Source organism: Cryptomeria japonica, chromosome 9, assembly GCF_030272615.1.
Source record: "Cryptomeria japonica chromosome 9, Sugi_1.0, whole genome shotgun sequence".
NCBI classification, from domain to species: Eukaryota; Viridiplantae; Streptophyta; class Pinopsida; order Cupressales; family Cupressaceae; genus Cryptomeria; species Cryptomeria japonica.
Window position 1 is genome coordinate 701,134,642 of NC_081413.1, and position 20,407 is coordinate 701,155,048.

Below are 20,407 nucleotides of genomic sequence, written 5' to 3' on the forward strand. Positions count from 1 at the left end.
TAGTTAAATTAGACTTTTATGATCTCTAAATTAGAGTATGCAAACTATGTCTAAATGCATTAATTTCTTCTTTTTTGAGTAATTATGAGGTTTTTTTGTCGAGTCTATGCCAAGTCCCGAGTCCGAATCAAAATTTTGGGCTGCTGAGTCAAGTCCAAGTCTGAGTCTACAACTATGTTAGTTACTACCCTAAGCCCTCTTAATTAGGAGGGTGGTTTGTGTCCCTAAATAGTTTAGCCTATAAATAAAAAAAGATAAGTCCCCCTCGAATTATAATAACTTCAAAATACTAAATTCATATATTATTTTTTATTATTGAACGTCACCCTCTCAAAGTGTTTTATTATTTGCTATTTTGTATTTATTTCCAAAAAATATCATAACAAATGGTATCAGAGCTACTATGTGGGCAATATTTTTGTTTCCACCATAACTTGCAAACCGTTGCAAATTTGGAACTAGTTTTTTCCAAATTTAAAGCTATACAGTAAATACAAATTCAAATAAAAAATTAACTATTTCTGATAAATTTTGCAGGAGTTATTTTAATATAATGTTTTGCATTAATTGACTACATAGGCCACAAATTTTTCAAGAAAATTAATATTATTACATTTTCAAAAAGGGATATGTGATAAAATTAGGTTAGGTCCGTTGCATTTTACTATTCTAATCAATAGGCCACAAATTTTGGAATTTTTTAAGTGTCTTGAAAATATCTTGAAAAAATAAGTATATTTATAAATAGTTATTAAAAACAATAAATATTTAGTCATTGCTCATGGCATAGTGTGATGGTTAATTTGTGTCATTGTTGTAGCCACCAAGGTTCAACCCCCATTTGGCCATTGTAGCTACTAGCATTCATGCCAATAACTTTGTGCTCCAAACCCTCACTAGGCCAATGTGTTTGCAAACTTTGTGCCACTATTGAGCCACTATGCTTGCGGGTTTAGACTATTTGTGTAAATGTTGCGCGTTCCTATCGGGGATGAGATCCCCCATTTGTGGCCTCACTTGGCTCGAGCCATGCTAAAAGTTCCATGTTGCAAATCAAAATAACAATAATAATTTAATAGTCAAAGTTTGGCCAAAATATAAACATCAAATTTTGACATAGCCAATGTTCTAAAATTTTATAGTTACGATTTGCACCGAATACGATCCCTTAATTAAAAAAAAAAATCTAGAGTTCAAAATACAAAAATATATTAAGCCCACATAATCTTTAGGATTTGAGGACTTTCCACAATTATTGAAGACAAGGACCCTCTTTATTGTCCACCACCTAATATCAAGGGAATAATTCCACTAAGATGTGAAAAGGTGGTACATTTATTAAGGACAAATTATTTGTGATCCATTTGCAACATCTTTATATAGAAGTTTATATATGTTTTGAAAAATTGTCAAAATTAAGGCACCAACAAAACCACCACAATAGGTACAAAACCCATAGATAAAATCAAGGGATAGGGCAACCTTCTTAAGGTCCAAATTAAAGCTACCCAAAATAAATATCCATAAGTTTAAAGATACAGATATAACTTCATGGATAAGTCTCAAGGAACAATATTTTGAGCTTCACAATGTCTGATAATTCAATGGTTCACATAGCTTCACTACATTCAAAATCTTTAAAAAAACTTGTCAAAAGAAAGGACAAATGCTTGATTGCAAAGAATTTAATTATGACTTAGTAACCCACTATGAGTAACCATGGAATGTAAGCTATTTTACTCAACTAACAAATTTAAAACAAATTAAGTTTGTCGCTGAGTATAATGTTGAGCAGACAAGGCAATTTGAACTCAAGATGTGACACCCTTATCAAAGGCTACAACTCTAACTCAATGGACTTAATAACCAAACTATACGTAATGGTTTTTTGTTGGAACTTGTATAGTTAGAAGGGCTATGCAACAAGCATTGCATATTAAGCAACATGGCTTCACCACCAAAAGATCCACACAAGGCAAATCCATAGGATGCAAAGATTGGAATATCACTAATCCTATTTAACAAAAATGGGGCCAACTTCCTTAAATGAATACATATAACTAATCTCTCAACAAGATCCAAAGAAAAAAGATAAAGGTTTATATTGGCATTGTCATAGCAAATGCTCTAAAGTTCATAACTATGGTGATAATGAGAAGAGACTAACGATTATTGAGAATGAGGTTGAAGAAAAGAAAGTAATTAAAGAAAAACAAGATATGGAACTAGAACATGCAAATTTAGAGAAAGAAAGAGCTACTTTCTCATGTGTGCATTGAATGACAAATGCACACCAAAAACATTGTAAGGAGAAAGGAGATTGTGTTAATTCACACAAGTAGTACACAATTTTATGGATCGAAGCTTGCCTAATGAGCTCAATTGTTTTGTGTATCTAGTATGTAACTTCTAGGTCATAATAGCTAATGGGAAACAAACTCTCATGTGATGGTAAATTCCATCATATAAAACTCTCAATGGAAGATTATCACCTACATTAAAAAATGTTCGTTATTCCAAATGGAGGAGCAAAAGTAGTTTTAGGAGTGCAATAGCTTAAAAAATTGTAAACAATAGTCCTTCAATTTTCACAAATTATTCACGACCTCTTGTGCAAATGGACAAAAGCATGGTAGCAAAAAATCCTTTATGGAAAAAAATGGCAAACCAAAACTAAAGGTTCTTTTTTGACATTGGGATTTAAATGGGAAAACTTTGGATTTAAAAAAATGTAAAAGAATATAAAAGGGATAAAAACGTGTTGTTCTAGAAATATGAAGGCATTTCAATAGCATAGAGATGTAGAGAACAATTTTCAAATTTTCAATTACAATGTAAATAGTACATTCTAGATAATTGTGTCTAATAAAGGATAAGGAACGAATTAAACAAAATAATTGTGTTGAGAGGATCATAGAAGCTCAAGATTAAATCTGATTATTGAATTATTTATTTGCCATTTTTTAATATGAGAAGTCTAGTGGGTTATTTGATAAAATATAGAGTATTAAGTGTTATGAAATATAGAGATAAATTTAATTGGAACACTAAGCACTATCATCTAATTGTTAAAAGATTGCAATTGGCTATATCTGTTGAAGTACACAAATTTTAATTTCCAAGCAAAAGATGTATAGCTATGACAACACTAATTGTTGAGACATGGACCAGCTAGGACTTGAACCTAGGACCTTCCATACGCTACTGGAGTGATCTACCACTAAGCTACTGGCCCCTCTCGGACCGGTCCATCCTTGGTCCAGGTGTGGCTTATTTCCAACACCAACACCCCCCCTAAAGCCACACCTCTCGTGTGCTTGGGGCTCCTAGCCTGGACCTGGCTCTGATACCATGTTGAGACATGGACCAGCTAGGACTCGAACCTAGGACCTTCCATACGCTGCTGGAGTGCTCTACCACTAAGCTACTGGCCCCTCTTGGACCAGTCCATCATTATCACTTCATTCGAGATATGGTGCAAAGAGGCGCCATTCAGCTTAAGTATGTTAGCACTGATGAGCAAGTTGCAGATATTCTTACCAAGCCACTGTCCAAAGTGAAGTTTGTGTACTTCAGGGACAGACTTGGTGTTTTGGAAAATGAAACCCTGATTGAGAAGGAGTCTCAACCTTAGTGATACATTGTGTTGTATCAAACCACCCTCTGCGCGCAATGTAAGGTGGTATTGTAATCTTCTCACGGAGAAGAGTAATTGTTAACCATCCTCTACAGGCAATGTAAGATGCTAGAAAAGATCCTCTCCACCCTCTATGAGCAATGTAAGGTGGATCCAATCTATGCTTTGTGTGCGAGTTGGAAGATTATATTTCGTAGTTCCATTATATGCTTGTGTGCAAGATGGAAGACTACAATATTCTGATTATGTAATCCATTCTTTGCTTGTGCGCAAGATGGAAGATTATGGTTATGTTTCTCCTCCCTAATTAAGAGGGAGTGTTGATTGTAATTAGGGAATGGCGGATTCCAATTGCCTTGGGCAACATTGGAATCCGCCCAAAGGGCTGGCCCCTTTCTTCAACATGTAGGGTTGGGCCCTAAACCCCATGACACCACTTAAACTTGCTCACGCCACACTCAACATGCTCCTCCAAAATAGGGCCGACCCTATTCCATCAAGGCTAAAAGGAAAAGTAATAAATAAAATAAATTATAAAGTAAGCCGACATGACTAATAAATAACAACTTCACATTATCATTCACTTATTCATCATTCCATGCGAATTATACCTCTACCTAAAATGCGAAGTTTGAAGAAGTAATATTGGCGATTTGTATCTGTCATAAAAAGGCGCTAATATCAAGAGCAAATACCATTACAAGGAGGGCGAACTATTCCAAATTCAAGCAGCTAGGGTTGCAGTCTAGTTTCACGCAAAGGTGCAGACTTCAGATACAATAAAGTGCAGACCTAGGGTGTGGATCTGATTGCTGATTACTGTGTTAAATGGGGCAGGCTTGAGACTTACAAAAGTGCAGACTTGTTGAAGACTTTATCAGCCCTATGTGCAATCATCTTCAAGTACTAAAGATAAGTGTTGTAATCTTCATATGAATATAATCCATAATCAGATCTGAGGATCTTTTCTGGCTGGGTTTTTTCTCCTAGGAGGTTTTCCCAGGGTAACCGTGTCTTGTTCTTATTTTGTTCATTTCTATGTTATGCCTAAACCTAGAAAACTCTAAATCTTGCATCTAATCAATTTAGTTAGAAACTAAAATCTGTTTTCTGAGTTTATATTAATCTGAAAGTGCTAAAATTAACACAAGATACTATAGAAGATTTGTTTGTAACTATGCTTATATAACAGCACCCTTAACAGCAATATTAGAGAAGGATTCTTTATCATGGTTAGAGCTAGCCACCCAAACTACTCTTAGAAATTTGCAATGAAACAAGATACTTCCAAACATGGTATTGGGGCAACATTGATGCAAGAAGGGTGTCCCTTAGCAGTTGAGAGTAGACAATTCAAAGTTAAGCACTTGGTAAGACCCACATATGACAAAAAAATGTTAGCTATTATTCATGCAATTAAACAATGGCCTCAATATTTAATGGGGAGGCATTAGAAGTCAAGATAAATCATGAGAATCTAACATATTTTTTGGAGCAATAATTGTCTTCAAAAGAACAACAGAAAATGGGTTACCAAGATGATAGGGTATGACTTTGAAATTGCTTACAAAAAATGTAAAATAGACAAACATTTGTGCCATTTCTTTCTTACAACCTGAATAGTTAGAAGTTGCATGAGGAGAGTGGCAACATGATCCTCCAATAAAGGTGGTCATTCAGAAACCTCAATATGAACCATCTTCTTTAGATAAGTATGTTTGGAAAAGAGATTCCTTACGATAAAAGATGGGGCTTTTTTTGTAAAACTTCTTAATTAAAAAATAGCATATTAACTCAAATGCATGCTTTGTTAATAGGAAAATATTCAAGATTTTGTAAGACCTAAAGACAATCGTAAACAAACTTGTGGCTAAATGTTTGATATGCCAGCAAAATAAAAGTGAAACAATAAAGACTCCAAGCCTCTTACAACCATTTGGCATTCGAACACAACATTGGGAGGAAATATCAATGGACTTCATTACAGGGTTGCCAAAATCAAATAATCTTGATGTAATTTTGGTTGTTGTGGACAGATTCACTATGTATGCAGTATTGTGGCAAAATTATTCATGAAAAATGTACAAAAACTTCATGGAATTCCTAAAATCAATGAGTGATTGTGACCATATCTTCACTAGCATCTTTTGGAAAAGCTTATTTGCAAACTGGGGTACAAAGTTAGCACATAGTTCAACTTATCATCAACAATCAAATGGCCAAACAAAAATTGTAAATAAATGTTTGGATGGATGTTTACAAACACTATGTCCAAAATGCCTATCACTAGCAGTGTAGAGAGGTATGACACATCATTTCACACATCAACAAAAAAGACTCCATTTGAGGCCTCTTTTTGGCTATCCCCACACCATCTATTACTACTTATTTATAATCCCATTCCGAAGTTCATGTGGTAGAGGATTGCATTCAATGCCAACAACAAATATTAAAACTCCTTATGGAAAATTTAGTTGTGGCTCATAATAGGATGAAACAAGAAAATCAACATCATGGTGAGAGGCATTTTGATGAGAAAGATTGGGCATTTCTTTGGTCACAACCTTATAAACAAATGTAAATCAAGCAACATAAGAACATCAATCTTGCACCCAAATTGTATGGTCCCTATAAGGTCCTCCATCAATTAGGATTTGTAGCTTATAAGTTAGTAACCCCACCTTCTTCAAAAATTCATCCTATCGTCCATCCTTATTGTTTAAAGATGGTAATAGATAAAAATATTCCAATACAATTAGAGTTGTCCAAGTTAGATGAAGGTAAGTTTATTTTGGAACCTGAAGCAATTCTTGAAAAACAAGTGAAATAGTTGCAAAATAATGCCATCTCAAAATTTCTAATCAAGTGGAAGAATTGGCCAATTGAAGATGCAATATGGAAAGATGAACAATTCACGGAAAAACATCCAATATTGGTAAGAATTGGGGAAAATGCTTTTTTGAAGGCAATGTTCATGGTAGATCATTAACATTCTATCATTCTAGAATAAAAAAGTTGGAGCACTTGTGGCATGCTTAACCTTAACATTAATTTAAATTGCTACCTTAAGACCTCTTAACTAAGACGAGGGTGTGTGTCCCTACATAATTAAACCCATCAATAAGGAAAATAAGTCTCTACCAAGTCATCATAGCTTCAAAATACTAAATACATATATTATTTTCTGATTATTGGAGGTCACCCCTTCGAAGTAATCTTCTATTTTGCTGACTTTTACATTTAATTCCAAGAAATAACATAAAATTTAAGATATCTATGCCAGTACATAGGGCTGTATAAAACTCTTAACAATCATGCTGTGAAGTATCTTCAGACAGCTTAAATTGAAAGGTTACATTCTTTAATTTCTATTTCAATGGCAATGATAATTTAGTTGTCACAGACAATGATGAACGTTAAGCTGCTGATGTTTTGATAAACAAAATATGTGTTGATGTAAACAAGGTCACTATTTAGTATCCTTCTTTAGACAACTTCTTCTAACATATGTGCTTCTCAGTGCAAGTTTTGCATACAGTGTGCAGCCATTTATGAAGTAAATAATGTGTAAGGTGACTGTAATTTGAAAACTAACATGAAAGAATTAACAGAAAAAATAAGTCCAATTTACCTGTTGAATATTTATCTTGTCAATCTGCACCTGTGCATATGCTCTATCTTTTGCCAAAGCAGTAATGTCACTGTACATGTATATGCATGATTTTATTGTCAATGATGAAAAATTGGCAATATATAAATGATAAAAACAGGCCATTTGAGTACTCTGCTCCTAACATACTGACACATCTAATCATCCACTTTGCCATGCATTTTTCACATCAATTACTAATTATTTAAATATTTATAAAGAACAGGTGTATTGCACAATAACTATAACACATCCATGCAATCTTATTTGTGAAAATGATACTTATGAGTGGGGACAACTTAAGTAGCACAATAATATTTGCCAATAAAGATTACCTTCTGGAATAGATATCCACTAATGAAAAATTCTCATCGACAATTGGGATGGCACTTACTTGAGCTGCAAAAGTAGAGAAAAACTGTTATCATTTAACAGCTTTGCACTTGCATTTAAAGGTTTTATTTTTATCTAGGATAACAGAGACCACAGTAAGACTTTTGCATGAGACCAAAGATTGCATGTTTCATAGGTACAAAACAACAAACTGTATCCCTTGTAAGCATCCTTCAATAAGAACTTCACTCTCTTCACTTTAATTTCACAAATTCCATATCATGCTTGAGGATCATTGTTAGATTTAAAAGGATCCAAACAGCCTATCTCCACAGCTATTAAGTCCCACACTATTTAACATATTTATTTGAAAAATTAAGACATGTATAGTGCATGAGCATAATAAACATCTATTAGCAATTTACAAACAGTTCCATCTACAAGTCACATTCTATGAATAATAATGATGTCATCATTTAGGTACAACTTAATTGAACAATATTTTCACTGTGAATTAACCAAGCCCCTGATAATTGAGAAATTTCAAAGTTGAAAATCAAAAAGAAATGTATTATAATCAAGAAGCAGCAGATGACAATGGGAATAGAGTGAAAAAATGAGAATCAGGTACAGTAAACCCAGAATCCACAGTAAATATATTTGACACGACGAAATAAATCGTTGCATAACTAGCCATCAAGGAACACCAGCATAAAAATCCCAGTATAGCAAAAGCTCAAGCTCCTATAAAAATCCCACAGTAACATAAATAATTACTTAGCTAAACAATCAATGCTCACCAAATTCAGAAACTAAATTTGCCAATGCAGTTAAGTTCATATTTTATCTAAATTGTATTCCTCATTTTGAAATCTAATGATCCCATGAAATTTCCAATGCATGGAGCTCTTCAGAAAACTGATCCAGATGAAGATTACAAGGCAAGATAAACTTTTGCCTCTTCTATAAAAATACTTTTTCATGCAACTGACAGTTCAAAACATCTCTACATTTCATTTCACTTAGTTCAAAGTTAAAGACGCAACGGATTAAATAGCCTATTCAGCATCAGAAAAACACCTTTAAGTAGCAGAGAAAGAGCAGAATTTAAAGATGCATTAGGCCGAAGCATTTGCAATGGGCGACCACCAACTTCCCCAATTTCTGGAATCCAGGTACCAGTGGGCACTTGAGAAATAGGCTGCTGCATAAGTGGCAGTGAACTAGAAGCATGTCTGAAATGTCTGCATATACCTACATATTTTACAAGCAACAAAACAGTTTGCTTTCATACATATCCATTTACAATGTCTTAAAAACAAAGGAATTCATAAACTATAAAACAATCTAATCAAACCAGCATCTGCATGCCTGCCTTAACGATGATGGATTAAAGTAACACAAGTATAATGGTTGGAAACATGAGAACATTATAGGGCATTAAAGAGATCACGTTAAAAGACACATTTTCTATTGTGATACAGCATTTTGAATCTTTCTTTCAATTTGATTATAACAGATATCTACAAAATAATTTAGTCACAGCTGATAATTTAAAAGACTGCTCCCAAAATGTAACTGAGCTTACACTTCAGAATTCCAGAAAGTGACGCGAGATGCAGTAATTGTTGAGATGATCCATCCTCTGATGAAGAGTATATGACGGGTACTGTGGCAACCTCATTCTGCAAGATCTTTTGAGCAACATCTTTCAAAGAATCATGAGGACTTACCTGCACGATCCAGGAAAAAGATTATAAGGCAATTTATTTCCAAATTAATCCTCTAATGCCATGAAGATAACTATTGTTAGAAAGATTCTATAAGATTGTTTCATTTAACATCATCTTCTAGAGCACTAATACAAGAAAAATTCTCGGTTCATAGCATTCTAAAGTATGACTGCTTCATGCACTTTATCTTTCACATAGCAAAAGTTCTATAAGATGCATTCAGTCCATCAAAAAGGCTAAAATGGGTAACATGGTCAAAAGTTACAATCCTTCAAACCAAAACAAACCAACTAAAAGAAGTCATCCTGCATTTATTCAATTCCATTCAATGTCTTTAAACAACCAAAAAAAAATACTGAAAGACGATTCTACCATCCAGACTGATCCAATATTAGTTTGCTGGACACACCTATAACAATTCTTGCACTCTTAAGATATTTAATACAAATCTGTTAACAACAAAAACATACAGAAAATTACAATGAAAGTGAACCACTTTGCATTAAAACAAAAAAGATATAGAAAGACATAAAACTATGAAGTAAATCACATGTTACATGAATAATTATAGGTAATTCATGATGTTGCTAATCAGATTGTCATAAACAGAAAGATCAAAGAAGACGGAAACAGCAAGAAATATTACTTTTGAGTAAGTATATGTATATCATCTACTCACATACACAAGAGGTCTCCAGTACGGTAAAGTTGATGAGTCCATTTGTCTGTTGATAAACACCTTTCGATCCTTCCAAGCAGCAATTGTATGTGTTTCAAGTTCTTCCTCTGATAGCATTGCACCATAATTTCCAATCTACAATACATCAAACCAGATAAAATGGTTAACCAAATCTAGTTAAATCAATATTTCACTTCACTGAAGCCTAAAGTACACAGTTAAACCTACTAGAGAGAAGTGACCAAGTTCATAAAGTATATTAAAAGCAAGAATGATAAGTCCTCAGATAATATATTATCCAAATCAATGTTATTCTCAATCACTAAAAAATTTAAAATATCTTCAAAAAGGTCTGAATGTGTGTGCACAAGGTAAAGAAACAGGATCTATGGCTGGCATACAATTTTAGCTTTACAAATTGGATTGAGAAATATGTAACCATGTTATGTTCTTCTTGTATTGAAGGACAGGTCTGCCAGATCATGCTTCAAAATTATATCTCACAACTGTGTTACATTTTTCAATCTGGATATAATAGATCTATACATCATTATATTATACCGAAGTTAAGCAAAGATTTGCCATACTCAACCATTACAATTCCATATAGATTAAATCCCATACTGCACTCAGGATTACTAAGTTCACAACCACACAAGATTTAGCAATTATGCAACACAAAAGGAACACATGAGAGACATAAGATTTTACATGGAAACCCTAATTACATAAAACTTTGTCTTACTAAATTCATAGGCACCAACCCACAGGAGACACCAATCCCCTTTTGAATGGTTTGTAGGCACCAGCCCACTGAAGACACCAATCCCCACAGCTGAGCACCAACTCAGAAAGAGACACCAATCTTTTCTAAATTGGTAGGCACCAACCTCTTCAATATCTACTCAAAACTTCAATTATGTCTGCTCCAAATTCTGCCTTATGACTGCTACAAGGTCTGCTCCAATAATGCGCTTCAAAGCTGCTCCAAGACTACTATACTGTCTAGTCCAAATTGGGCATAATGTCTTCTCCAAAATTGTGACAAGGTCTGCTCCAAAGATGTCAATGAAGTCTGCTACAAACTGTCTTAATTCACCTTTAAAGGTCTTCTTTAACTCAGCTTCAGGATCTTGCTCATATCTTTCTCAAAACATGCTCTATATCACCGCTCATAACTCTTAAAAATCTATTCATCTTCTTGTCCATATCTGCTGAATATTTCTTTCAAAAATCTGCCATAGACATACTTCAATGTCTTTCATAAAAAGCTTGAATCAGCTCTCATATATCTGCCCACATGTCTTTTATAAATCTGTTCAAAGATCTTATTTCTGCTCTTCATATAAATGATGTTCAATAAATTGCTTGCCTCTAATTCCCAAATAAACTCTATATATACCATGCAAATGTGCCCCTTCACTCAAGAGACACAACTCTCTAAGGTGAGGCAACTTTCTCCAAGAGAGGTCAGCCTAAAATAAAACATAATTAAATTTGTTTTAACCTTATAAAGTGCCAACATAAGGAGAGTCAGCCATAAATGTGCTCAAATACTACCTAACATAACACAGTTTGCAAGCCATAACAATGTATTTGTTATTAGGTCAGCCAGCCATTAAATTTAAATCATTTTAATCTTCTCAAAGGAAGCAACACCATTTAAAGAGTCAACTTTGTCAAGGAAGGGGTCGGCCTCTATGAGTCTTTATTTCAACCTGCCATTTTTTAACTTCAAGTGCTGCATATTATATATTTAATTGCTAGTTTTCTTTAATTATATAATCTCTGTTTTTCATAGTATGCTCTTCATAATATAATCTTTTCCTTTCATAATATGCCCTTCATGCCTTTTGCTGCTTTGTATTGGATATATCTATGATCTCATCAAGATCTTCAAATGTCAGACAAAAACCTTGTGAGCGTAATCTTCTTCAAGTACGCCCTTTCAAACTCGAACAAATAATATTCCCTCCTCTAACTTTAATAACAATATTTGGCATTAATAACATCTTTGTTGACGCTAATGGCAACAAGTTTACCAACAATCTTCAATACACCTTTGACATCAATGACACCCTTCTAACAACCTTGTCCATACATCAATGATAATAAGCTTAGACAATGAAACCCTTCTTGACATGACTTTGACATCAATGACAACTAACCCAACAAAAGGCGCTAAAACGTTTTCACTAAAGAATTTAGTCAAAACTAGAGATGCTCAATTCCAAATGTCTAGTAGAATTTGTCACACAATTAATGGTCTCCTCATAATCGATGCCCTCAATCTGTAAAAACCCTTTTGCTACTAACCGAGCCTTGTACTTATCAAGGATTCCATCAGCTTTATACTTGACTTGAAACACCCATTTGCAGCCAATGGGCTTCTTCCCTGGGGGAAGATCTGACAATACCCAAGTGTTGTTTTTTAGAAGACTATGTTGCTCAGTTGCCAAAGCATGTTCCCACTCAGGTACACCTCTAGCCTCTGAATATGTCTAAGCCTCATAAACACTGTGAATGCTAGCCATAAGAGCAAAATTAACTGTGTTCTAGTTGCACTTGCCTCTAGCTGATCTACCCTCAATGAGCTCATCATCATGAAGATCGCCAATAGTCTTCGCCCACCACCTAGGCTGGAGAGTAGAAGTACCAACATCTGCCGCAAGATGAACAACATCATCTAGGATATCTAGAGCAAACTCATCGGGATACAGATCCAAATGTTCCTGCAGAAAGTCAGGTGGCGCATTGTCATGCCTAGGAGATCCCACAACTGTAGAGTCAACTAAATCCCTCCCATCAGGTGGAGCTAAGGGAAGACGAACACCCATATCTGTAGCCTTTGGAGGCTGATCCCCAGTTCTCAAACGAGGAGAAGGAGGTTCAAAAGGCCCCCGTTCTTCAACAAATACCACATCTCAACTAAATATGAGACGATCAGTGTATACATCAATCAACCGATAAGCCTTGTGGTTATCACTGTAGCCGATGAACATCAATTTCTAACTCTTGGAATCCAATTTGGTGCACTTGGCAACGGGAATCCAAACATAACCTATAGAGCCAAAAACTTTCAGATGACTAATTTTGGGCTTCCTGCCAGACCAAGCTTCCTCTGGAGTTAGCTTCTTAATGGCCATTGTAGACCAGTTCAAAAGATAGACTGCAGTGAAGACTGCTTCTGCTCGAAATTTCTTTGGAACAATTCTATGCTCCGACATAGACCGAGCCATCTTAGTGACTAGGGTTCCTACGCTCAACAACACTGTTCTATTGAGGGGTGTAAAGTGTGGTAAGCTGATGCTTAATGCCATGTGATGCATAGAAGTTGTTGAAATCTGTAGAACAAAATTCCCCTCCATTGTTGGACCGAAGAGTGACTATTTTACAACTAGAGTCTTTTCCACTAAGGCCCTAAACTTCTGAAACATGGTGAACACTTTCGATTTCTACTTGAGAAAATACACCCAAATGTGTCTACTGAAATCATTAACAAACAATAGAAAATACTTGCATCCAGTGACTGATGGAGTGTTCATGTGACCACAGATATTCGCATGAATGAGCTCCAAGACCTTGGATGCTCTCCAAGCATCTCCATCTGAAAACAGAGTCCTATGCCGATTTCCAAGTTGACAAGCTCCGCAAACTCCATGATTCTAAGTCTGAATCTCAAGTAATCCAACAACTAGATCCTCCCAAAACAACTAAGAGAGTAAATATTCAGGTGCCCATATCGTTGATGCCAAAGAGTGCTGATGGAAGTACTACTAGCTACCATGGCGTGTTCCTGAGAATCACCAGAATTAACAAATCTATAAAGACCATGATCCTCAATGCCAACAACAACTGTAGTGCAAGTCTCCCTGTCAACAATGTTGCACTTGTGCAAACCAAAGATGACATCCAGCTGTGGATAATGCTACATAATCTAACTGACTGATAGTAGATTGTGCTTCATACCTGGTAGAAAGTATACATCGAAAAATATCAAATCTCGTCCTCCAAATGCAATCTGAATGTTGCCCTTTCCGACAATATTATACTCTTCGCCTCCTCCAAAAATCACCGAATCAGTGAAAGGTGTGTACTCTATAAATCAATCCGACGATGTGTGAAATGTCGAGAGGCGCCAAAGTCAATGTACCAAGCTGATGATGTGACATCATCAGATGGGTGTTGGGCCATGAACACAGAAGGCAGATTTCTTCTTGTCAAAATGCGTGGCAGAATTGGCCTTCTACTTGGACCCTCCTTGTTTGGCTTGCGTGGATGCTATAAACTTCCTACAATCTTTCACCAAATGGCCAAATTGATGACAATAGTTGCACTATAAATTCTTCTTCTTCGAAGACTGTTGAGGGTGACCTTGACCTTGTCCTTGTCCTTTCCACTGAAGGATTGAGCTTTAGCCTTGTTCTTATCTGACGTTGTGGCTGTGAAGGCTTGTTCAGTGGAGGAACTAGTGCTACTTCCAAACTGTTGCTTCCATCTATCCTATTGTAGAAGCTTGTTGAAAAGATCAAGAAACTTCATATCACCACAAGTAGAAGAGATATTGAGCATATTGTAGAGGAGGGGATTTGTCACCCCCAAGATGATGAATCACAGAGGACAAATCGATCCGCCGCTACCTCACTCAAACTGGCGCTAAGGTGAGCCAGTGGATAAAAATGGCAGAGTTAAGTAGTTAATTGCAATTTGAGGCTCTCAGACAACTGTGTCAAGCCTGTGTCCAAAGGACAAGCACACGGGTCTGGGACACCAGCACGGTGCACTATCGTCTTGTACGGACGAGGTTCAAAGTTCGTACAGAAAGTTCCAAGTGCAATTATAATGCAATAAAATACGGAAAGCAATGAAGCCAAGCTAATAAATGTGATATACGAAATAACCAAGATAAAAGGGAAGGAAAAAAGCGAAGAAAGTAGACAAACAATAGGTCCACGCTATGAAGCCTCTAGCTAGATAAATCTTCTCTAATGCAACCTGCACACAAGCCAAAAAGGAAAATGTTGGGGGTTGTGTTTTGGAATTTGCCTCAGTCAAACCCCCGTTTTGGTGTTTCCACCTCCACGAACAACCCAAAAAGATTGATAGAATAAAATATAAATGCAAGATAAAATAAATGATAGAAGAGGGATGTGATAAATCCCAAGATGCTCAAAGATAGGATAAATAAATAGATATTACCGAATAGGCTTCACAAAAGCCAAGAGAGTTGCAAAAGATATCGTGAGAGCGTGAGAGTGTTGTAGCAAAGTAGACACTGTTGTAGCGAGTTAGAGAGCCAGAGAAGAGAGCCAAGAGAAATTGCTTGGAGAAGCTAGAGGCCTTGAATGGAGAGAAAAGATGGATTTAAAATGAGAGAAGAGGAGGGAAAGAGAGGATCGCGAGCCGTCTAGAAGATTCTGAGCCGTTCCCACCGACATATGTAGGTGACAAGTGGATAGGCCCGCTCAGAACCGACATTCAAACGTTGAGATGTCGCAGGACTAATGCGCAGCGCGCGAACGTCCGCGTGGCGTGCTAGTGTCCAAATGAATCACGCTCGAAAACAACAGGAGATGAGGGAGACAAGTGGCTAACAAGACTGACACCACGAGGGAGCTGCTGAAAAGGGTGCCTTGAGCATCCTAAGATGGAAAGGATGATGCAAGGGCTGAAATAAGCCTACTCAGGTGCTAGGGGAATGGACACCAAAGTGGTTACAAAGGATGCAGGTCAAATTACAAAGGGGTATGCAATTTGTGACACTACAGATATCAATGAAATGCTCGTAGGATCGAGGTAGGCTTTTCAGCGTGATCACTACTATATCTTCTTCCTCCATGCTTCTACCAATAGCCTCAAATTGCTCACGAATGTCCTTGATCTTCGTAAGATGTGCCTACATAGATGTCTTCTCATCCATCATGATAGAAAACAGCATATTCCTTAGAAAGAAAGCTCGGCTCTTGTCAGAGGTCTCATGAAGACACTTCAAGAGATCCCAAATCTCTTTAGCTGTTTTACCTGAAGACACCAAAGGGAGTTGATCATTTGTGACTGAAAACTTGATAAGCATGACAGCCTCTTGATTTCGCTCTTCAAATTTATCCTGGTCTGTACCTATAGCTGCAAGACGAGAAGCCTTTCCTAGAACAATTTGATCAAGGCAACAATATTCAAAAATCATCAACATGCGTTGTTTCCAAGTATTGTAGTTGCAGCCGTTGAACTTTTGACTGTGTTCCAACATGATGTTGGTCAAAGATGCCATCACAAAAACTGAGGTTGAACAAGGTCAACCTTGTAAAGGCACGAAAAACGAGACAAAAGAATGTAATTAAAAATTAGAATAGAAACAATTGCACAAAGAATCTAAAACCCTGGAACAGAATTCGAGGCACAAATCCTAATGCACAAATTTCAAGGTTTGCTGAAAACCCATAAATTAAAATTTCCTACAAATTTAAAACCTGTAATTTTTTTGAAAAAAACAAATCTGCAGAAAATAATATTGATTTGTTTTTAAAAAAAAAAACAATTTAAAAAAACTTTTTTTAAACATTAAAAAAGGGGAAAAAATAGGGCAAAAAAAACCCTACCCATGACTTTGCAAATTGCGATTTGCTGTGCGTGCAGAAGAAGAAATCACGCGAAAGAATCTGGTAGAAAAATCGAGAAAATTGCCATGCAGAAATACAACGCGATTTTCCAAAATCCTGAGCACAAATCACGATTTTGGCGAGGACGAGCAAGCAGTCTCCGAGGTCACGAGTAAACAAAAATTAGCACCCAGAAAAAAATGGAAACTGAAATCGCACCAAAAACTTTCGTGGACAAACACAAATCGCGCGCAAAGATCCACAAAACGCAGCCACAAAAAACACAACTCAAAAACGCCCATGAAGAGGGTAGATCAAAAACAAATATTGCAGACAAAGGTATGCAGAAAAAACGCACCCAGAATAAAAATCGTGACCAGCAAAAAAAACTTCTTGACCATGAACCCTAGCATACCCAGAAAAGAGACTTTTTAAAAAATCTCTTAAAGAAAACTTTCGGAATTTTTCACAAAAAAACCTTTAAGAAATTTTTAATTTTCATGCTCTCATACCATGAAAAATAATTGAATGTATTAATTAAGAATATACAACATATATAAAGAAATTACAAGACGGTGTTCTAAAAAGAGCGAACCGTTAATCTAAAGCTTCAACATGAGGCTAAAAAGCTTAATACGCTAAATAAAGCTAAAAAGCAATCAACTCAAAAGAAAACTATGCGTTCTTATTAAAGAAGCAATAGTTGCACTTAAAAGACTCAACAAACTAAAAAGCTAAATGTCCATTAATAAAGAACTAAATATAACAGACTAAAATATACTTAAATATTCTAATAGAACTATGTTTATCGTAGAGTATGTTTGTCATGATCAAAGAGTCTTCATAAACTACAAAGAGGAAAAGAACGTGTAAAATTCAGATTAGCAACAAATATGTGCTTATAAAGACACAGCAGAATGTTTGCAGAAATTAGGCTGATCCAAAGCATTCTTGAGAGATCAAAGTGACAAATCTCCAGCAAAGGTTGGCAGCCTTTTACAAACAGGAGAGAAGAGTCTGCATGTCCAATGTGATTATAACAGAAATGCTCATGGCCTGCACAGCAAAGCTGGTGAAAGGATTCAATGGCTGAAGGCAATGTTTTAGGTAGCAAACACTTGAATTTATCTTTTTTTTTAAGAAACTCATATGTATGGATGGGTTTACTATTTATAAGCAGATTCTATACAGGAGGAGTCGGCTAATATTTGAATGGCCAAAACCTGCTGTTTTTTATATTTTTAGTATAAAAAATACATTTCAGATATCACAAAAATATCAACAAGCCATTTTATAGTCTCTAATAACAAAATACCAATTTATTACCTTCAACATATTTTCTCTAGCTATGTTAATGGGTACGGCCCCAAAGGAACCTGTACCCATATCAATACTGTTCTTGTACCAGCAACGGTCTGGATGCCTTCTGGGCTCCTTTGTTATCCTATGTACATGTAAAGAACTCTACAAATTTCAATATAAAATAATTACTACTTTCTGATGGCCAAGGTTCCATGAGGGCAAGGTGAGAGCATATGGTGAGTAAATATTATCATTCTAACACTTTCTAATAACCAAGATCCTGTAACTATGATGTCACAAGTTCAAATCTCATTAGAGCTTGTTAAGTCAGCAAACTCCCCATAGAACCCTTTAATAGGATGCATTAACAATGAGGTTTAAAACCATGGCCTCGCTTGATGTGCTTAAATTCTCATCCATAGTATGCCGCCATGTCTATGCTAGGCCCCAATGATCTCCCCAACTGATCTTAGCAAAAGAAAAATGAACTGCACCTACTACTCCTCTTTCAGGATTTAATGAATCAATTTCAAATTTAGATGCTCTCAATGAAGAGCAATATTGTGGTTTGTTCATGTAGGTCTTCGATTTTAACTATCGCCATTGAATATTTTCGTACTTTCAACATTTTGAAATATCAAACATCAACAAAATGTTTTGGTTTATTTTATGCATACAAGATTGATATAGTCTAGACTCTAGAGATTCATAACCTGAGCCATCATACTTATCTAAATTTCAAAAACTCATTCCCATCTTGGAGACGCTTACAATGGAGGACTTAGCAAGTCCTGTAGAATTCTCTCAAATAGTCTACTAAAAATTGGGAAACTTCCTAATCCTATAGAGGATTAGTGAATGCCACATAATATTATATTTTGGGTGATGATGATCATTGTTTGTAGAGAGGTGAAAGATTAAAAAAATAGTCATGCATTTTGCTTGAAAATGTATGGGCATATTGTGCAGTAGAGAATTTATCATCCAATCATCCAAGTCCAAAAGGCACAAGCAATAATAGAAAACAAAACCTTTCCTGTTCTTCCATTAATTAATCTATAATAGTGTGGGGTTAAAATCTTCCAATACAGAATCATTATCAATTTATCAAAGTGTGAAAGAACAGTACTCCACTAAGTAGCTTGTGATAATAATACATAAAGTTGTTTGCTTCAAATTTGCACCTTTTTAATAAACAAAATTGAAAATATAGAATAAAGAAATTGTCACTAGTTATGAGCTTCTGCAAAAAGGGATTCAAGATATACATCTGTTGTTAGCAATATACATTAAGTTGAATTATCCATACAACAAATTATGGGAACAAATATTGAATTATCATTCTGATCAATCCTAGGCGATCCCCACAACTATATATTATATTATTATAGTTGTCTGCATGAACCTTATAGAATCCAAGGGTATCATGATTTACAAGCTATCTTAAAAAAATTCATTTTTGTTTACACCAAACTTATAAAAATTATTTTATTTACTTTATACACCTTAAATGTTTTTTAATTGCGGCTCATTCCCATACCCGTGTATCCTATTTTCTGAAAATTGACATCCCCATCCTCATTCCATTCTACTGTACCAAAATACAGAATAAAGGAATTGTCATTATTTATGAGCTTCTGCAATAGGGCATTCAAGATTATACATCCATTGTTGGCAATATAAATGAAGTTCACTTCTCCATACAACAAATTAAGGGAACAAATATTGAATAAACATTTTGATCAATCCTAGGCATACGAGCCCAACAACTATATATTATATTATCATAGTTGTCTGCATGAATCTTATATATTCCAAGGGTTTCATGATTTATAAGTAATCTTAAAAAAATTCATTTTTGTTTACAGAGCTTGCAAAAAAATTATTTATTTGGTTTATACGCATTTAGATGTTTTTTATTGCGGTTGAACCCTGTACCATTGTATCCCATTTTCCTTAAATTGCTGTCCCCATCCTCATTCCCTTGTACCTTACCAAAGTCATATCAGAATACAGGTGACAGAAGAAATTACAGTTAATTTTTGTTGTTCTGTCTAATTATTTTTATATTCTTTTATAATACATATCAGAGCCATGCCAAACCCAAGGTCCCAACCAATATAGACAAACCATGTATCTCTGTACCCACAGCAAAAACCATATAGTTAACTTAGTATAACAGTTAAGAAAAATCAATTAATAGAAAACTATATTCCACAGGTTATGTCTCCATCTCTCTCTATCTATCTATCTATCTATAGAGAGAGATGGAGACAGAGACAGAAACAGAGATTACTCAGATTTCAAGTTAATGGACAGCAACATGACTTGACACTGTTAAAATGATACCAGATGATGTCTGCAGATGCCTGCACACCAACCACATTCCAAAAAAATATTTATCTGCACTTCTCACTCAATGCCACACTGTACCTGACCCTGACCAAAGCACCTTTAATCTCCTTTTCAACTGACTAT

The 20,407-nt window shown here is 35.4% G+C and overlaps 1 protein-coding gene across 3 annotated transcripts in view; it reads right to left on the reverse strand.

Moving 5' to 3' along the window:
• Window positions 1–20,407, reverse strand: part of LOC131073932 (sucrose nonfermenting 4-like protein) — a 71,387-nt gene that overhangs the window by 7,600 nt on the left and 43,380 nt on the right. For all 3 annotated transcript variants that reach the window (XM_058010453.2, XM_058010452.2, XM_058010454.2), the window contains exons 7-11: window positions 10,032–10,166; window positions 9,208–9,352; window positions 8,700–8,873; window positions 7,622–7,685; window positions 7,269–7,338 (exon numbers count right to left, since the gene is read on the reverse strand). In XM_058010453.2, the coding sequence (XP_057866436.1) occupies window positions 7,269–7,338; window positions 7,622–7,685; window positions 8,700–8,873; window positions 9,208–9,352; window positions 10,032–10,166 (588 nt within the window). The remainder of the gene's footprint in view (window positions 1–7,268; window positions 7,339–7,621; window positions 7,686–8,699; window positions 8,874–9,207; window positions 9,353–10,031; window positions 10,167–20,407) is intronic.